The sequence below is a fragment of the Hermetia illucens genome, chromosome 4, assembly GCF_905115235.1.
Source record: "Hermetia illucens chromosome 4, iHerIll2.2.curated.20191125, whole genome shotgun sequence".
Lineage (NCBI taxonomy): Eukaryota > Metazoa > Arthropoda > Insecta > Diptera > Stratiomyidae > Hermetia > Hermetia illucens.
The window spans coordinates 153,121,229-153,144,084 of NC_051852.1; the positions used below are offsets into that span (position 1 = coordinate 153,121,229).

Here is a 22,856-nt window from a genome sequence, read left to right on the forward strand (position 1 = left end):
TTCATGTCATCTGGTTTATTCAAAAAATAGATATCCAAATAACAAAATTGGATGTACAAAAATTGAAGAACTTATTCCTCTATTTTGTGTTTTATATACTTTTCACAGTTAAAATAAAAAATTTAATTATAAAGGCGAAGGTGAGATGTTATCGTCATTGCTCACTATCAATTCCGAAGGCAAATCGCACTGCAATTAAAGAAACAGAAAAATTAATCGACAAAATTAATCAAGGCGCAGCTACGTTTCCTTACCTGGTTCGAAATTCTTAATGTTATAGACTTTGAATGGTTGCGATTGCTTTTCTCCTCCAAATGCAAATGTGAAAGGATCCTCTGGACTTTGTTTCATGCATTGTAATCGGCCCAACTTAAAATCGTGGGAGTAAATTTGCTTTAGCTCACTGAAATTAGATTCAAATGGATACATTCAATAAATCAAAGACAGAATAATAAATTAGAATGAAAAATCTTAATTCTGTGGCCCAGCACTCGTATGCACTGTGCACACGAAAGTGGCAGTGGATAGGCCACGCATTACGGAGGGGCGACAATTGCATTGCTGGCTACGCCATACAGTGAAATCCACTCTCCCAAGATGGTCGACAGGTGAGCCATCCCAAGGGCACTTGGCGCAGAAAAGTAGAGAAGGAGTGCAGGCATGTGAGGAAATCATGGGGAAAGCTGCAGTGCATTTAAGGTAACCACAAACGATGGTGCGTAGGTGTGGCTGACGCACTATACCCCACCAATAGTAAATGGCAATCATATATACGATGCCCAGTAAAAATAGAGTAGAATTAATAAAGATTCTGAAGGCTTCCCCAAAATTTCACATCTCTTAAGGCATCACATCTTCTTTGTTTCTAGTCTATTCCGTTTGGTAGCGGGGTCTTCTCGATCGGTTTGACATTTCTCCTGGTCATAAGCTTATTCGGTAAGGCTTGCAAATCAGCATCTAGCATATCATGTCATCGCTATATTGGCTAGTCTTTGGATTGCTTCTCATCGAATAGCATATTTCGCCTCTCTTGCAACATCTTTACAATAGAACAAACAATTCAGACTTGATCATAGCGAGTTATGTTGCCGATCCAGTGCAACATCTTTATCTCTATTACTGCGAGGCGGCGTTCGTTACCTTTAGTGGTCGGCCAGCTCTCGAATTGAAAGAGGACAACAGGACGAATAACGACGCGGTAGTTTTTGAATTTGTGGCGTCCGTTTCTGCATTGATCACAAAGGAAACCAGCTGTGGAGATCCACTTAAGGTAATTCACGACAGCCATTCACCATTGGTTGAAAGCTCTGATTTGAGCTACTTAAATCGGACAGTTCTGGCCAAATAGCTGCAACTCACAGAAACCCTGCCGACCATTGGTGTCGGTTGTCAGAATCTTTGTTTTATTCAAATGTAACTGTAGACCATATTTCACGTCAGCTTTGAGATACCACAGAAATACATCATCTGCGTTTAGCAGCGTGTAAAATTCTTGGTATACACAGTTTGGTTTTGATGTACTTGAACATTTTGAACTCCGCTCTTCGAAATAGAGCAGACGTCCTCGAATAGTAGATGTCACAAAAGCATCTTCTTTTTCTTTAGCCTTTGTTCCGTTCACAAGTGGGGTCGAATCGTCGTGATCGGTTTCGCCATTTGGCTTTATCAAACGGCTGATCTGGGTGCAGTCTCGAGGCTTTTAAATCCCCATCCAGCGTATCAAGCCACCATTGTTTCGGCCTGCCTTTTGGTCGTTTACCATCGACTTCGATGTTCAGACCAATCTTGGCAAGTGAATTCTCGTTAGCAGAAATTGCGTTACCATACCATCGAAGATGCCTCTCTCGCAATTTTTCCATGTTGTCACAAAGCATGCAAGATGAAATTGTGGTAGACAAACAAATGCGGAGCGGAATTTCATTCGCCTTTTTCTGGATTAATTTGTTCAAATAATGCATTCTGTAATCTGCATCTGAATCCGGATAGCTGAGTGGTTAGAGCACAAGGCTGTCGTATGGAAGGAAGGTATTTGTATCGTGATTTGACGTCGGATTCCAATCGACTCAGCTGTGAATGAGTACCTGAATCAAATGAGGGTAATAATCTCGGGCGAGCGCAATTCTGACCACATTGCCTCCTACAGTGTAATGTAGTGTATCGTTACGGTCTCGAATGAAGTGCTCTAACACACTTCAAGGTTCTAATCCAGCATGGATTGTTGGTAGGTTAACGGGAGAATCCGTCGAGAACTCCCCGCAACATCAAGCACGTATGCAGCATGGTCTACTTTTGCATGGTTTGAACCAGACTGTGCGAAAGTCCCAGGACATCAAGGGAAGTCGTGAGGGATTTAGGTACAATACCTGTAGCTGACAATACAACAACCCGCTTGAGACGCCAAGTTTCTCTGATTTCCCGGGCCAATCGCTGATAGTTCACCTTCTTCTTCACGTATTTCTGTTCGATGTTGTTGTTATGGGGGATAGCAACATCAATTATATACACGTCAGGCTTGTTATATAGAGTATGGCGATCAGTCAGAACTTGCCGGTTCCAATACATGCTGTAAGTAGAACTATCACGTACTGGTTCCGGCTCATATCGGGTTTACCGATATGAGGACATGTTCCCGTGATCAGCTCATGCTTGTATGCAACGTTTTGATGGATAACCTTACATACAACATCATGCCTGGTGATGTATTGCAACGGTGCCATAACAGTACAGCCAGAAATGAGATGGTCCAACGTCTCTAACGCCGAACCACACATTCTGCACTGGTCGTTCTCCACCCATTCTTTCATGATGAGCTTTTTATAAGCTCGGGCGGCGACCACGCCATCCTGAATGGCACACATGAACCACTCCGTCTCAGCAAAGAGCTCCCCAGAACACAGCCTATTCGACATATGCAAATCAACAAATGGCTGCCAAAGACAATTCACGTGTTTACCATGCATTGCCTTCGACTTCCATTCATCGATCCGCTCTTGGTCCGACTTCACCCTACTCAGAGAATTGAAAGATTGATCCTTCAAGCTAAGAGGAGACAATCGACAGTCTGCCTTACAGACAGCCGCATGCAAGGGACACGCCTGCTCTTTGCTGTAAAAATAAGCGCGCAGCGAGTCGACTTGGCGATGATGTTGTGCCGTCACGTCAAACACGCCCCTGCTTCCGATGTCACGAGGCAGGTTCATCCACTCCACGGCAGAGTTTGGATGATGTATTCGGAATTTAGACATATTAGTCCGTATCCGCTGGACGTTTTCCAGACCGGTTTTCGCCCACGGAAAATTTCGAATGCATAAGCCAGTGAAGAGATAACGAATACATTCAATGTGCTTATTTTTATTCTTTTCTGAGAGATGCGATTTCAGCACTAGCCTCATTCAGTGTCATGCAAAACCAAAGGGGACTCAATGAATCCCCCTAGAAGATGCCTCTCCGTATGTGGATAGGCTCTGAGATATTAGCACCCACAGATGAAGGCACTGATGAGATGATGTGCCACCCTTTCATGACTGTCGCCAAAAACTTTATTAGTTTGGGATCAATGCGATACAGATGTAGGAAATCAATTAGCCAGGTATGTTGGTACACATTGGCCCTTCCACTAATAGTGGACGTTATGAATTTGTAGAGGATCGGTAAGCAAGTAATCGGTCTTGTGTCTGCGGGTTCCTATGCCGTACCCTTTTTCGGGATAAGATAGGTAATCCCCGCATTATGGGTGGAAATTCCTCCGGCCGACTTGATTTATGTTGTGTGCCAACCGACCATGTGTACTGGTGAACTTTTTGTACCTGAAGTTCTGCACTCGATCCAGACCTAGGCCCCTCCAGTTCTTCGAGCTGTTCATGGCTCGTCGAACTTCCTCTTCGGGAACATCCGCAAAATTTATGCCAGGCGTAGTAGCATGGCGGGTGCGTTCGACGTTCGAATCTTGTGGAGTTTAGGCCATTGCTGCTCCCAAAATTGGTTGGCCTGTAGTTTGGCACTTTAGCTGCTCTGACTTTCCGTAAACCCGTACAGAGAGAAGGCAAGAAAAACAGGCGAGGATCAGAGGAGGCACAAATACGACCCTTGGGAACTATCATTGGACTGGTAACATCACACACCCACCTGTTGATATTGCCAGAGCTGAATTGAGTCAGCCTAGCAATGTTCTGCCTTTGTGAGTCACATCAACATTTCAGACGAATTTTCCATGGTGTATCTCTTCGGTCACTCAAACCAATAACGCGAAAGCGAATCTTCTGATCTTGCAATCTGACAACCGCAACTGCACCACAATACAGAGCGACATATCAGCACATGGTGATCATTGATTTGCGATAGAGTTTTCGGCGTTACTGGGGATGCATAGAGCCTGGGTATACCGGGCAAAGGATCTATTTTCGAGAATTCTATACACGCTCTTTGGAATTCGTCCCGAACCTCAGCGGTGATTTCAGCCGGTCGGTGAAGGACAGTGCTACGGCGAGTATGGAAACTGTTGCCTGCAGTGTGGCGTGGTGTTGTCTATGACGCCACCTCACGTTGTCTATGACGCCACAAGCGTTACTATTGGCAAGGAACTTGTGATGGAGATGTATCTACTCATGGACCTTCATTTGGACATCGGCGACTGATGAATCGCTTTTCGGGCTAGGCTCGATCTACACTTCTTTGACTTTCGTGACAGTCGGCGAAATTATTTTGTCCCTTTTCTCACAAAGCCGCCACCATTTAATTCGCCATGAGTTGATGCATTCTTTGCGTGGTTTGATGCGCAGAATCACAACCAATGGTGAACGGGCTACCAAAATACAAGAATTTAAATTTCTAATCCTTTACCGCGTTCAAGTTCAATATCGCAGTTTCTAACAACTTATCATCGAGAGTTTTGCAGATGTTAATACGCCTCTTCCGAAGGGCTCTCGCAAGTCCCTTCGACTTCCCAGTAAGCACACTAATGATAAGCGTATAGACAAGTATTTTAACCCATATTAGTTTGGTTACGTCCTGGAGTCTTACTCACGTCAAGAAAACTTGCCGATTTCTAGAAAGATGATGAATCGACTATGATGAATTCCGTAGCTTTTTCCCAGGTATAATATGTGGCATTATCACCTTGATGAATGTCATTCTATGAATTACCTTGGTCGACCTGTCACCAGGAGCCATTTTTATAAAAAAAAAACCAGTATAATCGTTGGATGATTTATAGAATTCATCATAAGAATGTCACTCAGCCATTTTAAGATAATAATTTTCCCAGTTTGAGCCGTTAACCGGGATAGGAATGGAAAAGTGCATGTCTTCGATTAGGAAGCACAAGCGGAAGCACTACGCGCATCGTTTCGTGTATTAGCGTACACTTTCAGTTATGTAACCAACTCCCGAGTTTCTTTGTCAATGCCTATCGATAGAAGGCACTTCATGTGTTGCCCTCCCCAGTGCGATAGTATTTCCATATCCTGTATAGAATTAGATAGCTACCAACACTATCAGGAATCAGTGACGGTGGGAAAACCAGGCGACAAAGGCAAAAGGGAATTTTTCTCCAGTCGCATAGCGTACAGACTCGCATCTCTTTCACGTATTGCATGCTTCTCAGTGTAATATGTTTCATTCCGAGTGCTTCCTAAAATTCTATTTCTTCCATACCTGTGTTGCTCTTTAGTCTTTGTCCGAATGGGTGATGAAATCTTCTCGTCTGGATCCAGTTCGCTACTTCTCTTAATATTAAGTTTGGCCCGGGTATAGCCACCTCATATCCCAGTGCGTATGAGTGCCAGGCCTGTGCGCCGACCACTTTTGATTAATTCAGTTTAATCCGATTTGGGGCTCAATTTATTTCCCCTCCTCCGATCCGGTTAAATCTGCTGCTAGATAGAAGTAGCACACAGGCATCTACCCCAAGTGTACATTAATATATTTGTCTAAGAAGAGCCATTATAGTGCTCTAATTCGGGCACAATTTCATAAAAAGGACTACATTAGCATAGGATTCATTGATATCGGAATCCTTTTAGATTTTGTGGTCCGAAATGAATGAAGCCATGTTTTGAGGAAGAGGAACGATTTTTTTTGCTGGTTGCCGTCCCAATTTCGTATTCATTTTTCAATGTGTACCCGCATTAAATTGCCACTTACCTTTCACTATATTTCCATATTTTACAGAATCCATCGGCTGATGACGTAATCAGCATATTTTTTGCTTCTGGATTGAAACATATTCCCGAAATTTCATCTAAATGTGCTTTAACTGACCACAGGGGCTTCTTTTTACGAATGTCAATGTAGTGTACGTTGCCGTCATTGGTGCCAGCCTGTCAAGAGATTAAAATCCAATTTTAATAAAGCCGTTGAAAATAGAGAAGACTGCTATCCAGAACACTTTAGTTAATGCTAAACTTACCATCACAAAACTAGTATTCATAGGATTCCATACAACTTTCTCTACTTCGGCTTCAACTTTCCATTTTTTGCATTCACTCTCAGGATCTCGACAATCGAACAATCTCACGTAACCGTCACAGCTACCTGCCAGCAGATTTTGTGGTTCAGTTGGGTGGAATTCGATCGATTGAACTTTCTCTTCGAATGATTTTATTGTCGTATGGGGTTGACCTTCGTCTAAATCCCATAAGATCACTGATTGATCCACTGATGCGCTGGCTAGAACATGTCTGGAACGAGAGGAAATGTTCACAGTTAATAATATGGCAGTTGCATTTGGAAGCACTGTACAAAAGATTGAATCTTGTATGAAAACAAGAATTCAATAGTTATGAGAGAGATCCTAATGGTAAATAAAATCAATAGAACTCAATGAATACTCCTTCCCGTACGTACTAATGCTCTAAGTGACTGCAATCAGAAGGACATGCTGAAACAGTGATGTAACCCTAATTTCTGATAGAATGGTATAAATTTTGAAGAATGATATAGAAAATATTCGCATAAAGAATTCATCTCGTCCGTTCCATTTGGTGAACTTAAGAACAACGAAAATTCCGCCACCTTCCTGAAATATGAGCGAAGTAGGTTTCAAGCTCATATTGACGGATCCTACATCGGAGCTGAACACAAATGTAGACGGAACTACACGGCTATAATTTGCCAATTTTCCAAAACGGGGAATAACTCATCCCCTCCTAGTTGACAAAACTCAATTAGGGATGATTTTTGACCATCTCAACGCTTCCTATTTATTACGACTCTTTCATACGCTATACTTTACATAAAGAACTAGGTACCCACTTAAAATCAAAGGCGATTGAGTTCCTTGGAGCATTTTTTGATCTGCAAACTTCTCTCTCAGCAAATAGAAGTTGGAGAGCTTTTTCGACGGCTATCCGCTCCAGTGGTAAAAGCAAATTTTTCGCTCTTCGCACGACAATGTATTATTTAGCTACTCTAGTAATGTCCTGCCAATTTTTGTCGACTTTTGGCTAGACTCTCGGCGATTTCGTCTTCCAGTTGATGAAATATAACATTACTTCTATTCACCATGGATGGATGTTTTTCCTTCAGCGCTGCCTCGAGATGCTCTAGCTCACAATATACTTCCGCTGCTAAAATTTGGTTGCGTGGTAGAGGTGGGTAGGCAGTGTACATAATATTACAAACTGATATCATCTTAAAACGTAATATCATATTATCACCATTAAACGTGATTCAAATATTACAAAATCAAACCACCCAATAAAAAAATGATGATATTAGCCTAGTGGCAATATTGACATTACCGAGTAATATCGTTCGATGCATCATACCGTTCTTCTTAGTATAAGTGACGGTTATCCAGTGGCTAACTTTAGCTTCCGAGACTGTGTAATAATTAACTTTTAATTATGGGGTTTTTTTATTCAATGCCAAGCAGAATGAATGAGTACCTGAATCAAATCAGGGTCATAATCTCGGGCGAGCGCAATGCTGATCACATTGCCTCCTACAGTGTACTGTACCATTACGGACTTGAAGAAATGCTTTAACACACTTCAAGGCCCTGATCCAATTAAATTGTTGCGCCAACGATTATTATTAATACGAATAACATAATATAACATAACAATTTGCCGCTTTCAAACTGGTTTGACCCACAAAACCCCGAAATTTACCAAGTGGATAAATATGAAACCGCCATTTATACATAGATGGCGGCAGTTATTCATACATACATGGCTGCAGTAGTCTGTTAGTTTTTTTTACTGTTTTAAATACGGTTAAAAATAAATAACACACTGTTTGTAGTTTCATACAGCAAAATAGTTTTTCATCGCTTTGAAAATTTCGAATCCACCTCCAGGGGGATCTCTAAGAACCTTCTTTGATTTGAAGAAAAGTGCTGGTGAATATAATCATTTATTGGTGGAGGCGTATGGTGAGCATGCTCTATCCCAAACACAGTACAAAGGCTGGTTTCGACGATTCAAATGTGGTAATTTATACTTGAGAAACGAAGAACCTGGAAGACGAATTACAGAAATTACAAACATTGCTCGATGAGGATGTAAGTCAAACTCAAACAAGTCGGAAAACCGGAAGCAGGACGGTTCAGGTATGAAAGGTTTTGTGTATTTCCTTTATAAAGAGTTTTGAGTGGGAGTTTGTCCCATTAGTACGTGAGAATACCCACTTTCGAGTGACATTGACATTCACAGTCTTGAATTTGCAAAAAAGTGCCAATTTTGACCTATTATAACTTTGTTAATAACAGTGCGATTTCCACCAAACTTGGTAGGATCAAGTTCTATATTATAGCCTACAGTACTGCAAAATTTCATGATGCTAAGATGAACTTGAGGGGGGTTCTGTAGCCAATTACTGAAAATTATAGTAATATATTATTATTAACTTTATTTGAAGGGACATCGGTATGAAAGGTATTTCGGAGCCTAGCCACTATATATTGTCAGTCTCTCAATTCAGATTTTTCGATTTGGCAGTTTCTGTGAATGACCCCCTTAAATAAATGATCAGTTTCGACCACCCGAACTCCCTGCCTTTCCAACAAATATCAAAACTAAGACCAGTTCCGGAAAGTACTAATCGAGAGCTTTCATTTGATATCAACCATGATTATATTCGGTGAAAAAAAATTTACAACCCCATTTTGCATGTATGGAGACCTCCCCGTAAATTCGACGTAAAAGGATGTAACTCACTGTATGCGTGAGCGTTCACAATTCTCACCTTTCCAATAAATTTGGTGTCAATCCCTGCTACAGTCTCCGAGAACAGACAGACAGTATATCGATTTTCATAGGGTTTTGTTTTACACAAAACCTTAAAAAAAAATTCGCAGAACAACTGAATGTGACTCGATCGAGCGTCTCCTTACGTTTGAAACTCATGGGAAAAGATCAAAAGTAGGGGAAATGGGTGCCGCATGAATTGAACGAAAGACAGCAAGAAAAATGAAAAACCACTTGTGTAATTCTTCTCGTTAGGCACGAGAGAAAGAGTTTTTTTCCATTGAATCGTCACCGGGGATGATAAATCGATTTATTTCGAGAACCCTAAACGGAAAAAATCATGAGTGGATCCGGGCGAAAAATCAACATCGACTGCAAAGCTGAATTGCTTTGGAAAGAAATACGTTTTTTGTGCGATTACAAGAATGTGATGACGGAAGGTCGAGCTTTTAAAATCAGATGAAACGATTGTTACGCAACGCCACCGGCAGCAAATGATCAATTTGAATCATGCATTGCTTGAAAAGCGACCAAACTGGGACACCAGCCACGAAAGAGTAATTTTTCAACACAACGTCCCTGCAAACACATCAAAACCAGTCAGGGACACCATTGCTGCCCTTCACTGAGATGTCCTACCCCATCCACTCTACTCACAACTTGGTGCCTTCTGACTTCCATTTGTTTGCATCAATGGAACACGCACTTGCTTAGCAACTCTTCGGTTCTTATGAAGGTGGTGGTTCGTCTCAAAAGACCAACACTTCTACTGGCAGGAGGTTGGCAAACAGTCCACAAATTGGCAAAACTATGTAGCTAGCAATACCCAATACTTTGAATAAAGTAAATTTAAACATGTCGGAACGATGAGTGAGAACATTATGGAAAGGATTTTCTCTGAGTAGCGGAAGGTTAGGATGAGAGTTTTGTAATGCACTTTAGCGTGTGGAAGACAGAATGATCAGATAACATTGCCTTGTTATTTATTTCTGGAATTGAGGGTGACCTGGATCTGCCATCGACTTGAACTGAAATCCTTCACGGTTGTAGATTGGTCCTTCCTGGCATTCATGAACTTTAACCTCCAGTGTTCCAAGTTCCCTGCCATTCCTTCGAAGGCCAAGTAATCAATATCGAACATGGTCTGCCCCATGCAGCTCGATGTTTATTATAGTGAGCCCGGGTGGACCGTCAGAACTCAAAGCCGGGATTACTTGCTGGAGCCACTTAAAGCAGCCACATCAGTGCACTCCAAATGGAGAAGCGCATCGGAAAACCTTAACTGTTAATTTTTGGCTTCGTTCCAGGTTCCACCATTTTCACATACCGGCGTTAAGCCAGTAGCATCCACGTCAACAGATTTCCTTCCTTCCGCTCTTTCTGGTAAGGATGAAGGAGAAGGTTCTAACTGACAGGATTTAGTCGGAAGTCCCACCTTCCTTAGTGGCTGAAGTTTCCTTCTTTAGATTGTAATACTGCTGACGGGCCGGCTGTAGTCGGATTTTCAATTTCTCCCAAGGTGAGAGTTTCCGTACCTTCCTTTCTGGCTGACTACGCCGCAGGCACTAAATGCAAGCTTTCCCGTGAGTTGGAAAGTATAAATTTCTTCGTAGGAGGACTTAGATTTTATGAGGCCTCCAAAATCCGCCACCTGATTGCTCATGATCGCGAGTGGATTTGAAATCTTGGTGAGTTCAAACCCATGGCTTCCATATTCATATTTTTTAAGCATCCTTAGTGTAAACTACTACAGGCTCTTCCTCCGCAACAAGGTACTGTCCAAAAGGACATATTTTTCTATTTTCTTTTGTTGTTTTCAATAGTGGTTGTTTGGTTAGTGTCCCGTACTAAATGCACTGATTTGAATTGGATTTAGCGTGTAGCGTGTGATATCGATTCACAAGCCTATACCTGTTTATGGTATCCTTCGCATGCTAACACACGCTGTGGACTATAACCGCAGCCTAACACTTGTTAAAGCAAATAACTCTGGCTTCGGAAGGGCTTACATATCAAACAGACCTTAAGAGTAGAAAAAAAAATGGCTTCGGCAACGAAACTGGACCAGGATAGTCCTCTGAATTTACTTGGTCCATGTACTTTTAGTCTGGTTAGTAGCGGTTGGCCCTAGTGGGAGTGTGGCAAAAAATTTCGAATGTTGTTAATTCGATCGACAGTTGCCACCATCGGTGTTAGCTGCCTCAGGTGACCGCCCTCGCTGTGCGCCTCCCTCCATTTTGGCGACGGAATCCGGAGCTGTGATTCGTCCATCTGCAGGCGCAATTCCAGATGTCCGGGATCACGGCAGACGCAACAAAGTTTACTTACGCGATTGTGGGCCTGGATGAGGAGTCCATGCTCCTGGTGGCAAAATCAGCCTCCTACACAGTATTGAAAATTGAAGAGTTGATCATGCGCCTGTCGGTGAGTCAGCTAAGCTGGATCACTTGCTGGCAAGTTTGACGTTGGGCGATCGTACTCCTAGCCAATTGCTTCGCGAGGTCCACGCGCTCCCACGGTGGCGGCCATTCAGCAGCCTTCAGATGAATTAGGCGAGCTGAAGCGTGAGATGGCTGCTCTTGTGGCCAGCATGTGCAGGGATGAAGGCGACGCTGGACGCTCAGCGTTCGGGCGGCAGGTTGCGAGCTCGCTCGCGGTCTACTGCTCGAAAAGGGCGATCGGGTAGCAGGTCGTCAGGGCAACCACGGACTCCGACCAAATCTATTCTTACCAGTGGAGTTGAACCATTGCTGCTCCTTTGAGTTTGAGTCAAGAGTTAAGCGATCTACGCTGCTCCGACCAACTCTTTCCTAGGCTTCCAAGTCCTTCCACCGGCAGGGATTGGGTACACGTGAACACCACAATAGACTGGTATCCTTGTCATAGCTTGGCTCTAACAACCACTTCACTTACGCCGTTCTCAGGCCAGAGGTAAGGTAGCGTTTCGGTTCCGATAGCCATTGGAATCATCAAGAAGATGAAGTTCTACTTAATTCAACTTTTGACAAAAATATCCTGAAATGTCCCATTCGAGAACTTTAAAATAGTTTTTATGGTGCGCAAATTTATTTGCGAACAGAGAAGGGGACCTCAACAAACAGAAACCATATAAGCTCATGATAAATCAACTTACGGAAAGTTAATGTTCCACGATAAATCTAGCACTGCATCGATGTGTCCATATTTCGGTTTGTTCTTCTTTCTGCTGCCTTTGGAGCCCAGTCTGAAAGTTGGTTCGAATGAGTCCTGAATGTCCAAGTCCCAAATGGTGATGATGGGATCCATGCAACCAATGGCACACATATTTCCGTCCTTATCGCTGCCAGGATCGTGGTTCAGCCATTCTATGCAGAGCGGGAAGCTAGGCAACAAGAAATCGTGGTGCGGATAGAGACTTTCTTCCTCCTCGTTGAATACTGTTCAAAAATGTGGTTAATAGAATGTAAATGGTGAATTTGTGTAGTTTTAAGCTTACCCCACACTTCCATTGTTGAAGAATCGTCTGCGACGTGTCCCAACAACAGCAAGTTGTCTGTTGGTTTGATGATATCGTCCTCAGCTTCAGAGTCCTCTGAAATTTAAGAATTCATTAGTTTATGGATAGGAAGCGGGGGGAGTCTTTCAAACTCCAGGAAATGTGTAGAACTTCTTTCTTTTTTGCACTCACCTTCATCCTCGAGTCGTTCATTCTCATCCACCACTGCAATCGTGGAAAGGCCAGCTACTTGCACACTATCTGCGAAACCAATTTCTCATTAGGACATTTCCATATGGAATTTCACAACAAATGGAAGACAAACAAACCGTCATCGTCGTAGTTGTCCATATTGAACTCGTCACCCTCATTGTGTGGCCTAGGTGCGGACAGGTTGATTTCATTGTTCTCATTGTCTGACGTCTCCATTGCCTCGTTTTCATTATCGTCGCTATCATTTCCATCCTCCTCTTCCGCTTCACTGGAAAATTTAGAAAACATAAATCCGCGGGACTGGACGCATGCCTACAAGTGTTAATCTTACTCAATCTCCTCCTTGGTATCAGCGATTACTCGTGCCAGTTCAGCTGGGGTGAGAACAACCTGAAATACACCGGGAAAGTTAAAATCGGTTCTTCCACATTACCAGATCCTTGAAGGAGGTTCAGGAAGTGCGTCGCATTCCTTACCTTGTCAGGTTTTTCTTTCGCGACGCCACGCTTCACGAAGCAAATGGCTGGGATGAAGTCAATTGTATTTGGCTCTGGCTCGTCAGCCATATTTCAAATATCCGCGACACTGCTTGAAATGCTCGAAGAATTTAGAAATTAGAGCGACCGGCGTGGACCAGATGACTGGCGGAGATGGTTATTTTGAAATTGGTGGAATGACATCGGGAGCTGTCAGCAGATACGCACGTGTTTTTTCCGTCATGTGGTAATGCTTTGTGAATATTTATCGTCGCTGGTGATAAAATTGAAGGAAAGATGTCGCTAAGCAAACTGACGTCAACGAGAACCGTTAAAAATGTTTGCAAAGATAAATTGTCTTTTGCTGATGGAGCTTTTAGGCAGACGGAGCGGAGAAGCGACTTGACAGACGGAAATAGGAAGTCTGGGACAACCATCAAGTCTGTGAACTCGAAAAGTACAACCTGCTGAGACAAAAAGGGAAATCTAAAATAATGGGCATACTAAAGCGATGGGTTGAGTATTTTGATGAACTTCTGAGCAACCAGAACATCGGCGTGTTGAAAGTCCCGTCAACTGAAGACGACGGACAAATACTGCCACCACCAAGTATAGAAGAGACAGTCCGTGCAATTCATCGGCTTAAAAATCATAAGTCGCCAGCAGCCGATGGAATTACATCCGAATTGGTTAAATATGGAGGCCGCCAATTACACCAAGCGGTTCATTAACTTGTACTCAAGGGGGGTGGGACAGCGAATCAATGCCTGACGACTAGCAACGAGGCATTATCTGTCTCATACATAAAAAGGGAGATATCACCCAGTGCAACAATTATAGAGGTATCACGTTGCTGAGTATAAGATATTGTCCGCTATCTTGCTAGGCCGGATAGCCCCATACGCCCAGAACATCATCGGCCCATACAAAAGAGGCTTCACTCCAGGCAAATCGGCAACAGATCAGATTTTCTCTCTGCGGCAAGCAATGGAAAAACTTTTGGAATATGGACAACAGTTGCACCATCTTTTCATTGACTTTTATGATAGCATAGCCAGGGCAAAACTGCACTCGGTCATGAGAGAATTCGGTATCCCGACGAAATTGATAAGACTGACTAGGCTGGCCCTGACCAATGTGCGAGGCCAGATAAAAGCAGCAGGATCACTCTCAAGACCATTCGACATCAACAACGGTGTAAAACAAGGGGATGCCCTATCATGCGTTCTCTTTAACCAGGCTCTGGAAAAAGTGATCCGTGATGGGTAGGTAAGTAGGTATCAATGATCGTTCCGATGAGCCTAATCAGCTCTGTGGTGCACCGTTTTGATGCCACAAACTCCTAAGACTGTGACTGCTGTTATAAGAGCAGGGAGGCAGAGTCTAGCTGACTCGGATCTTCAGACCCAGCCCGTAGCTGCGGAAAGCAGCTCTCCCACCCTGCAGCCAGAAATCACTCTGTGTGTCCATAACCTGACTCTAGCTAGAGCTCAACAATTGCAGCGAAAGTGCATGAGGGTTTCCCTTCCTTCTACGCAGTTTCGGCCATGCGAATTTTAGAGCCCCTATGGGCCAGTGCCCCGTGCAGACCGCCGTAATCTTGAATGCATTTGCACGCGTCTGAAACATGAGCTCTCGTAATCGGGTTATGTTATAAGCGGGCGAAATTCTCCTTGACTTGGCACAGTTCGTATGCCCTCGCCCCCGACTGCTAGATAGTGCGAGTAGACTCCGCCCCTAACCGTCACCAGCGAAAAACTGACTGTATTCATCGAAGAGCAGAGCCTCGCCTGGCCAATCCGTCAGCCCGTTCGTTCCCCTCTATGTTCCTATGCCCGGGAACACAGAGGAAGGTGATCTTGAGCATACCGCCCCGATGGTTCAGTGCGTCGCTACACTGCCCCACCAGCCTGGAAGATATCGTTGCTGAGTATAAGGCCAGTGCATTCCAAGCGGAAATATTGGTGATACTGGAAACCTATTGATTGTTGGGCATGATCTGATCCCCAAGCGTAACATAGCTATTCGCCGCTGATCAGCAGCCAAGCGGCCATTAAGGCCTTGTACTCAGCAACGGCATCCTTTAGGCTGGTGGAGGGGAATGACCGGACTGACGGATTGGCCAGGCGGAACTCTGCTCTTTGCAGTTCTTCGGCGGGTACAGTGGTGTCTCGCTGGCGACTGTCAAGGGCGGAATCTCCTCGCACTAGTTAGCAGCCCCGGGCTTTAGGTGGCGAAGGCTCACCTATACCAAGTCAATGAGGATTTGACCCGCTTATAACATAGCCCGATCACAAGAGCTCATGTGCCAGACCCGTGCAAGATTACGGCGGTCTGCACGGGGCACTGTCCCAGAGGGGACCATGCTGCCAGGCTTGGCATACCCTACAATTCGCATTTGCGAAGTTGTGGAGAAGGGGGAGGGGGACCCCCATTCACTTTCTCTGCGATCGCCGTCGGACATTGGATAAACCATTCTTTAGGGACCTCAGAGAGTTTTCTAGTTGCAGGGTGGGAGAGTTGGCTTTCTTCAAGAATGTGACGGGATGGCTTTAAAGATCCGATCCGCCTGGACTCTGCCTTTCTGCTCTCATAAGAGCAGTCACGGCCTTAGGAGTTTGTGGCATCAAAATGGCGCACCACAGCGCTAATTGGGTTCCTCAGAGTGGCCACTGTTACCTACCTACCTACCTGACTTTGTTCAGGCCAGTCTCTCTGGACAGGTGGTTTAGACTGGAATATGCCTCTTCTAGACATTACGGCACTAACATGGCTCATTTTTCGCACTACGTTGGACGACCTTAATCAGCTGTTCATTCCACGATGGTCAGGCATGGCTTCTAGTTGCAAAATGATACTTCACGGTTTTTGGGACGCCGGCATACAAGTTGTGCTCTGACCGTTTACAGGTACGCGTTTATCTAGGACTGCGAAGGTCACATACAAAAACGGCTCCTCTTAAGGCGGCACAACGCATCATTCTACTATAAGCGGTGCTTCGATTCCTAGATTGAAGCCATAGTCGCGCTTCTGTTGTGGAAAATGTGCGCTCAGGGCTGTCGTTAACAGATGGCCGATTACATATTTGACAGACTCTCAGTGCGTGCTTGGATGGCTTCAGAAGCACTCAACAGAGCCTACGTGGTTAATCGTGTGAGGAAAGTCAAGGACCTCCCCTCAACAGCAGGTTGGGGTTGTGCTGGATTAACTGAGAGTCCCGCCAGTCGTAACCTCTAAATTGCGGAGGTCTCGAACATGCCTTTTGGAGGCAAGGCCTAATTTAGCTCATAATTTCGAAGGCATTTCTCAACAAAATCTTAGTATTACCTATCCCGCGGACTTGGAATCAGATTAAGCTCAACTTGACGAGAATCCTCCGCATTATGATATCAGCGATGGGGGGGGGGGGGAGGGGCGAGTACAATAAACCACGAGGCTCTGAGTGCTCAGAGGTTTTGCCTCAAACACACACAAAGGCACATACATGATATCAGCGATTATCATTTATAGTATGTACTGACCGTTCCTACGTACTGCGCAATCGACAAAACCATAATTTTTCTCTTGGGTCGATTTAGCCAACTCGGGTGTTTGCCGGAATCTATGGCTTTATTTCGGTTTGGGATTCTTTTGCATCGCATTGAAAAAACTGTGGCGGGGCATCGGAGGTGCGAATCTGGGCGCCATTATGGATTCGTCTTCGCTACGAGAAATGAAGCACCTGAATGGGGATAAGGTCGCCTCTGAGCTGCTAAAATCTCTCTGGCTATAACGAGTCCCGGAGAGCACCTGCGCCTTCTTGGCCTGCGCGGACCCGGGATCGCTGGGGGTGTTGTCCGCCATTGCCAACAAAGTACAGGTGTACACGCGTCCCGTGGTCGCGGAAGTTTCCCGAGACAAAATTTGGGAAATCGGTGAGCCTAAGTCGATGTTGTCAATACTAGCCCATGCAGTCACAAAGTTCGCAGCGACAGTTGATACTTTGCGTTCCGGAGGTAGATCTTGATCGGGATCACGGTCTAGGTCTGCTTCCAGAAATGGGCGTTTGGATAGTCGTACGCCGGAACCCTCATCGGCCTCGATGGTTTGTTGGTACCATCGGAAATACGGACGCACACTCTTTTTCCATCCGCACCTATGGCTATAGGCAGGTGGACGTGCGTCTCGGACTGCGCCGAACTTTTTCGTGGCGTTTCATTCTGGCGGACATTAGCATCTCCATATTAGGCGCAGACTTCCTGCGTCACTATGGGCGCTGGTGGAATTACAGAAAAGGACATTGGTAGACCACCAACCTCGTTAAGTACGTCAGAGGAGATTTCTACTTACCAAAGTGACACTCTTTCTATAATTTTCGATGACGTTGCCGACCACCGCATTCGCACACTCCTCCGAAAGTACAGCAACATCACTACTGAAAGTAGTTTCTCTAATCCAGTTGAGCATCACATCAACACTACCGGCTCTCCAATCTTGTCAAAGGTGCTTCCACTTTCACCCCAGAAGCTTGCTGCTGCGAAGAAAGAGTTTGAAGACTTAATGAAACGGGGTATCTGCAGACCATCCAATAGCTGTTGGCCCTCTCCACTTCATTTGGTCCCTAAACCAAACGGCGAATGAAGGCCATGTGTAGATTATAGGCGTCTGAATGCTCAGACAGTTCCAGACCGATATCCCATTCCACTCATCCATGGTTTTACGCACTCGCTAACGAACGGCCGTGTTTTTCACGATTGGTTTAGCCAAGGCGTATCACCAAATCTTTGTCGCTCCCGAAGACATTCCGAAGACGGCTATTTGCACACCTTTCGGACTTTTCGAGTTCACTAAGATGACTTTCGGCTTGCGCAATGCTGCGCAGGCTTTCCAGAGCATCATCCACTCTGTCAGACGAAACTTGAATTTTTGTTTCGTCTACATAGAAGAGGTTTTGGTTGCTTCCTCTTCAGAATCTGAGCACTTAGAACATCTCGAGTGCATTTTTCAACGTCTCCTTGAGGCCGGACTTGTACTCAACGTTAATAATAATAATAATAATCGTTGGCACAACAATGCAAATTCCTCCAGAGGCAGGTGAAATTTCTCGGCCACTTATTAACCCCTGACTGTATCCAACCTGATCCGGACAAGGTTGAGGCGATTCACAGTTTTGCACTACCAACCACGGTGAGGGATCTGCAAAGGTTGTTGGGCATGTTAAACTTCTATCGTCATTTCTTGCCCAGGGCTTCTCATCACCAAGCGATCCTGAACCCCTACTTGTCTGGGCCCAAAACTAAAGACTTCCGCGTGGTTGCGTGGTCTGCTGAGACCATGCCTTGAGACAGTCAAACAACAGCTTGTTGATGCAACACTTCTGGCATTGCCTCAGCCAGATGCACCCCTAGCTTTGGTCGTCGATGCCTCTAATACAGCGGTAGGCGCCGCTCTTCACCAACGGGTGAATTAAATCTGGCAACCATTGAGTTTCTTTTCGAAGCAGCTCAACCCAGCTCAACGCAATTACAGCGCCTATGATCGTGAACTATTCGCCTCGTACCTTGCAACTAAATATTTCCCGTTTGTCCCTTGAGAGCAGGCCGTTCACTGTGTACAAACCCTTACGTTCGCGCTTAGACAAAAGCCCGAGAAAGCGTCCCCTCGTCAACTTCGGCACTTGAGTTATATCATCCAGTTTACTTCTGATATCCAACATGTGTCTGGAAAAAACAAAATGGTTACTGACGCTTTGTCTCAAATCTCGGAGGTCACAGTCCCCGCCACAGTCTATTATACGGCAATCGCCGAGACACAAAAAGACGACGCAGAGCTTCAGAGCCTGAAGGTAAATTACTGATATAAATTCAAGGAATTTCCTATTTTCGGCTCAAACTCTTACTTATTCTGCGAGTCCTCAAATATTGGACCCAGACCATTCATTCCGGCCGATTTTCGCAGGGACGTATTTCACGCGATTCACGATCTTGCGTGCCTAGGAATCAGGACGACAAACCGGTTAGTCACTGATAAATATTTCTGGCCATCCATGAACAAGGACCTAAATTCTTGGGCCAGACCTTGCATCGCGTGCCAGAAGTGCAAGATCAAAAACTACGTTATAAAAGAAGTAGGTGTGTTCCCTCGGTCAACCTAGCGCTTTCACACCATCCATCTCGACACTATCAACCCTTTGCGAGATTCGCACAAATTCAAGTATTGCCTCATAATCATCGACAGGTTTCCGCGGTAGCCTGAAGCAATACCTTTGTCTGATATTACGGTGCAATTATGTGCCGAGGCCCTCTGTCGAGAATGTATCCGGCGCTTTGGTGTACCAGCTGTAATCATCACGGACCTGGGAGCACAGTTTAAGTCTACTGTTTTCTCGGAGTTAGGAAAGCTCCCTGGTTTCAAACCTTACAGGACTACTACATATTATCCGCAGTCCAATGGGATGCTGGAACGTTGGCCCCGGGCGCTGGAGGGCGCTCTAATGACCCGCGACGATCCGTCATGGTCGCGGTCCTTACCTTTCGTCCTCCTCGGCCTCCGTTCAACCTAACGAGAGGAGTTCGCGGGCAGTCCAGCGGAGATGCTTTACAGGGAGAATCTACGCCTCCTCGCCGATCCTGTTCTGGGCAACAGACCAGGGCTAAACGACTTGGGAATGCTGGGTCTGCTTATGGACGCGATTTCCAAGATGCGGCCGACTCCACCGTCCCGGCACGCGACATTGGAGGTCGACACCCCCAGGGGTCTCGAGACGTGTGACCAGGTCCTTATCAGGGCCGACGTCCCTCGCTGCAACCACTATATGAAGACCCTTTCAAAGCTCTGGAACGAGGCGAGCACTCGTTCAAACTTGACGTCCGAGGGGGACCCAAGTGGGTGTTCTTGTCGAAGCTGAAGGCCTTCGATGAGCCGGCGGCCGCTTCGAAAGAGCGCCCGCGAAGCATCAGATTCGCCTGCGGACGGTTTGCCTCGCTGAATCCGCGCGATTTCAGCTGGGGGCGGAGTGATGTAGCGGCACATCGAAGGCGCTAACCTAGGCACCAACATTGATTCGCCTCTATCGCTACATTCAATGGCCGATCCTGTTGGCTTTGTGGCATTCATAATTGTTCGAGCTTAGTATCTCTGGGCAAGTGATTTGCACTGTCTGATTGGCCTAGATTAAACGACAACCGTATATTTCACGGTGGTCAGACATGACTCCTGGTTGTATATCAGTTTTCCATAGTTTTGCGGACACCAACCTAGACCGGTCGTCTATGTGCTTAACCAGGACTGCGAATCTCACGTAGAAAGGTCTCCTCTCTTAAAAAGTCGCAAAGAATCACTCTACACAAGGCGGGGTTACGATTCCCAGGTTGGAGCTCAGGGAAGCGTCTTTACTGTAGTAGAAAACGTGCGTCCAGTGATGTTGTTATTGGATGTCCTGTGCACATATTGGACAGGCTCTCAGATCGAGCTTTGTAGGCTTCGGAAACACCCGATGGAGCCTATGTTGCTAATTGTATGAGAAAAATCTAATCCCCCCTCTACTGCGAAATGACTTTTATTTATTTATTTAACGGACAACAACCAGAGTAATCTCCAATTGCTTATTGCCCTCAGGAGGAGGAGAAAGCAATAATCTTATCTACGTTTAAAACTACTTAAAGACGAGAAGATAAAAGGACCAAGCTAGGATCTACGCTGTTGTAGGAAGGGGAGGTTCAGAAAGTGGAGGCAGGAGGGGTAGTCCACACGAGGGAAGTTTTTCTTAAAGAAGAGGGAACGAGTGAATTTACGTTGGACACTTTCAAGGGCAAGACTATCACAGTTACGGGTAGGTGACCAGATCACGGAGCAGTACTCGAGGGTATTCCTCACGAGCGAATTGAAGAGAGCTCAGAAAGGTTGGGTGGAGTCCAAATCAGAGAAGGAGCGAAGTATAAAGCGTGACAATTTTGCTGCTCGATTGGTGACTTCGAGGCAATGGGTGTCAAAGCGGAGTTTTTTGTCGAAAGTGATTCCGAGGTGTTGAGTGGAAATTAACCAGGATGAGGAATGTTCGTTAAGAGAGTAGGAGAAAGAAGTGGATGAGGATTTTAAGGGGTAGCACAGGAGAGGAGAGGACGTAACAGAGAAGAAGATCAGATAAAATGGTATAGAAGGTGTTGAGTGCTTGGTCACACTTTATTGGAGAGAGGAGGAGGAGTCGATTGCCGCCACGGCTGAGTTCAGACCTTGGTAGGCTTGCGCGCGACAGGTGAGTGGAGTCGGGATATCTGAGCATCGAACTCGAGAGCAGCATGATAGGCGTCAGGGGCAAAGTAAGACGGGGCATGAGGAGATTGGGAAAGGGAGGAAGGTTGTGGAGGACAAGGTCAAGAGTGCGATCTAAGTGGTTTCTAGAAAGGTTAAACTAGAGGGCAACACAGGTTTACATGAAAGTGAATAGAGCAATGGAAGAGTGGGTGGATTTATTAGGAAGGGAGGGAAGGCTAGCAGAGCATGGGAAGATTAAAGTCGCCACAGAGGATGAAAGGAAGTGAGGAGAACAACTTGATTAGAACCTCAGAATCCCCAAACATTTGCTCAAAAGTGACCACACTATTACTTATCGGGTTTAATGCAGGACGCGTGGGAAGTGGCAGCGTTTCCTTCTCAACTCCAGGATTCGCTGAAGTTTGTGAAGTGGCTCACGGATAGTCTGGCTTCAAGGAAGCTCAGCTTATTGAAGCAAGTGGAAACAAATAAGCAGCGCTCTTTGCAGCATCGGTCAACATCTTTAGCTAGTATACTGTCGGTGGAGCTTAGATTGAAACGGCCTCTTTTGGCATGAGGGGAACCAGATTTCTGTTGTAAGGGTATCAGCCAAAAAGGTCAATGACAACGGCTGAAGGCAATGGCAGTGTCTCAGAGGTTTGAAACGCTAGAAGGCTTGAATCTCTGTTTAAAACGCTTCAGACTGGGTCATCCGACTAAAAAAAGTTCGTCAAATAGCTTTCGGTGGCCTAGGAGCGAAAACATACATTATTCCGTCGCATCCCGTCGATGGTTCAATGGTAGGCTTTGATGCAGAAATTGTCCTTTCCTCGACAGCACCGGAGCGTTTCAATGAGTCCTGTCTGATCAGGGACTCTGCCTTCTGGGAGGAATTTCGTGCTTCCTTAGGGACAAGGGGCTAGGTAGTATTTTTGGTGATAGCGCGAGCAGATTTGCCAAGTAATCCAAGCACTTTGCGACTAGGATCAAAGGCGAGTTCAATTATGAAAAATTTTTACCGACGTCGAAGCGGTGGCCGTTGGAGTGACCCTGCTCCCTCGTTTGGAATGATTAGCAGAGGAGAGCATATATTTGTGGTCTCATCGTGGAGAACGGACTCAAAGGCCTGAATTTCATGCGCACGATATTGGCTACAAGATGAGCTTTTTGATGTTGGCCATCAGGATGTACTGAGATTGGTAGTTATGTCATCCAAATCCCATTCCGAGCGGAGATTCCAAACTTGAGTGATCAATTAATGAGGTACAGTGG

The 22,856-nt window shown here is 45.3% G+C and overlaps 1 protein-coding gene across 1 annotated transcript; it reads right to left on the reverse strand.

Annotated features, from left to right (window-relative positions):
* On the reverse strand, positions 1-13,566 carry LOC119655992 (periodic tryptophan protein 1 homolog). Its single transcript, XM_038062229.1, has 10 exons — positions 13,353-13,566; positions 13,208-13,266; positions 12,993-13,144; positions 12,856-12,924; positions 12,664-12,759; positions 12,322-12,604; positions 6,407-6,677; positions 6,142-6,317; positions 255-403; positions 1-189 (listed from the first exon to the last, which is right to left on the reverse strand). The coding sequence occupies exons 1-10, from the start codon at positions 13,440-13,442 to the stop codon at positions 155-157; spliced, it is 1,380 nt and encodes a 459-aa protein (XP_037918157.1). The 5' UTR covers positions 13,443-13,566; the 3' UTR covers positions 1-154.
* Positions 13,567-22,856: the final 9,290 nt, after the last annotated feature.

Excerpts from the sequence above, each read along its gene's own strand:
- LOC119655992 (XM_038062229.1), bottom strand. The coding sequence starts at position 13,442 with ATGGCTGACGAGCCAGAGCCAAATACAATTGACTTCATCCCAGCCATT. Across the intron at positions 12,925-12,992 it reads GGACAACTACGACGATGACG|ATAGTGTGCAAGTAGCTGGC; the intron begins GTTTGTTTGTCT and ends TTGGTTTCGCAG. Across the intron at positions 12,760-12,855 it reads TGAACGACTCGAGGATGAAG|AGGACTCTGAAGCTGAGGAC; the intron begins GTGAGTGCAAAA and ends CTTAAATTTCAG.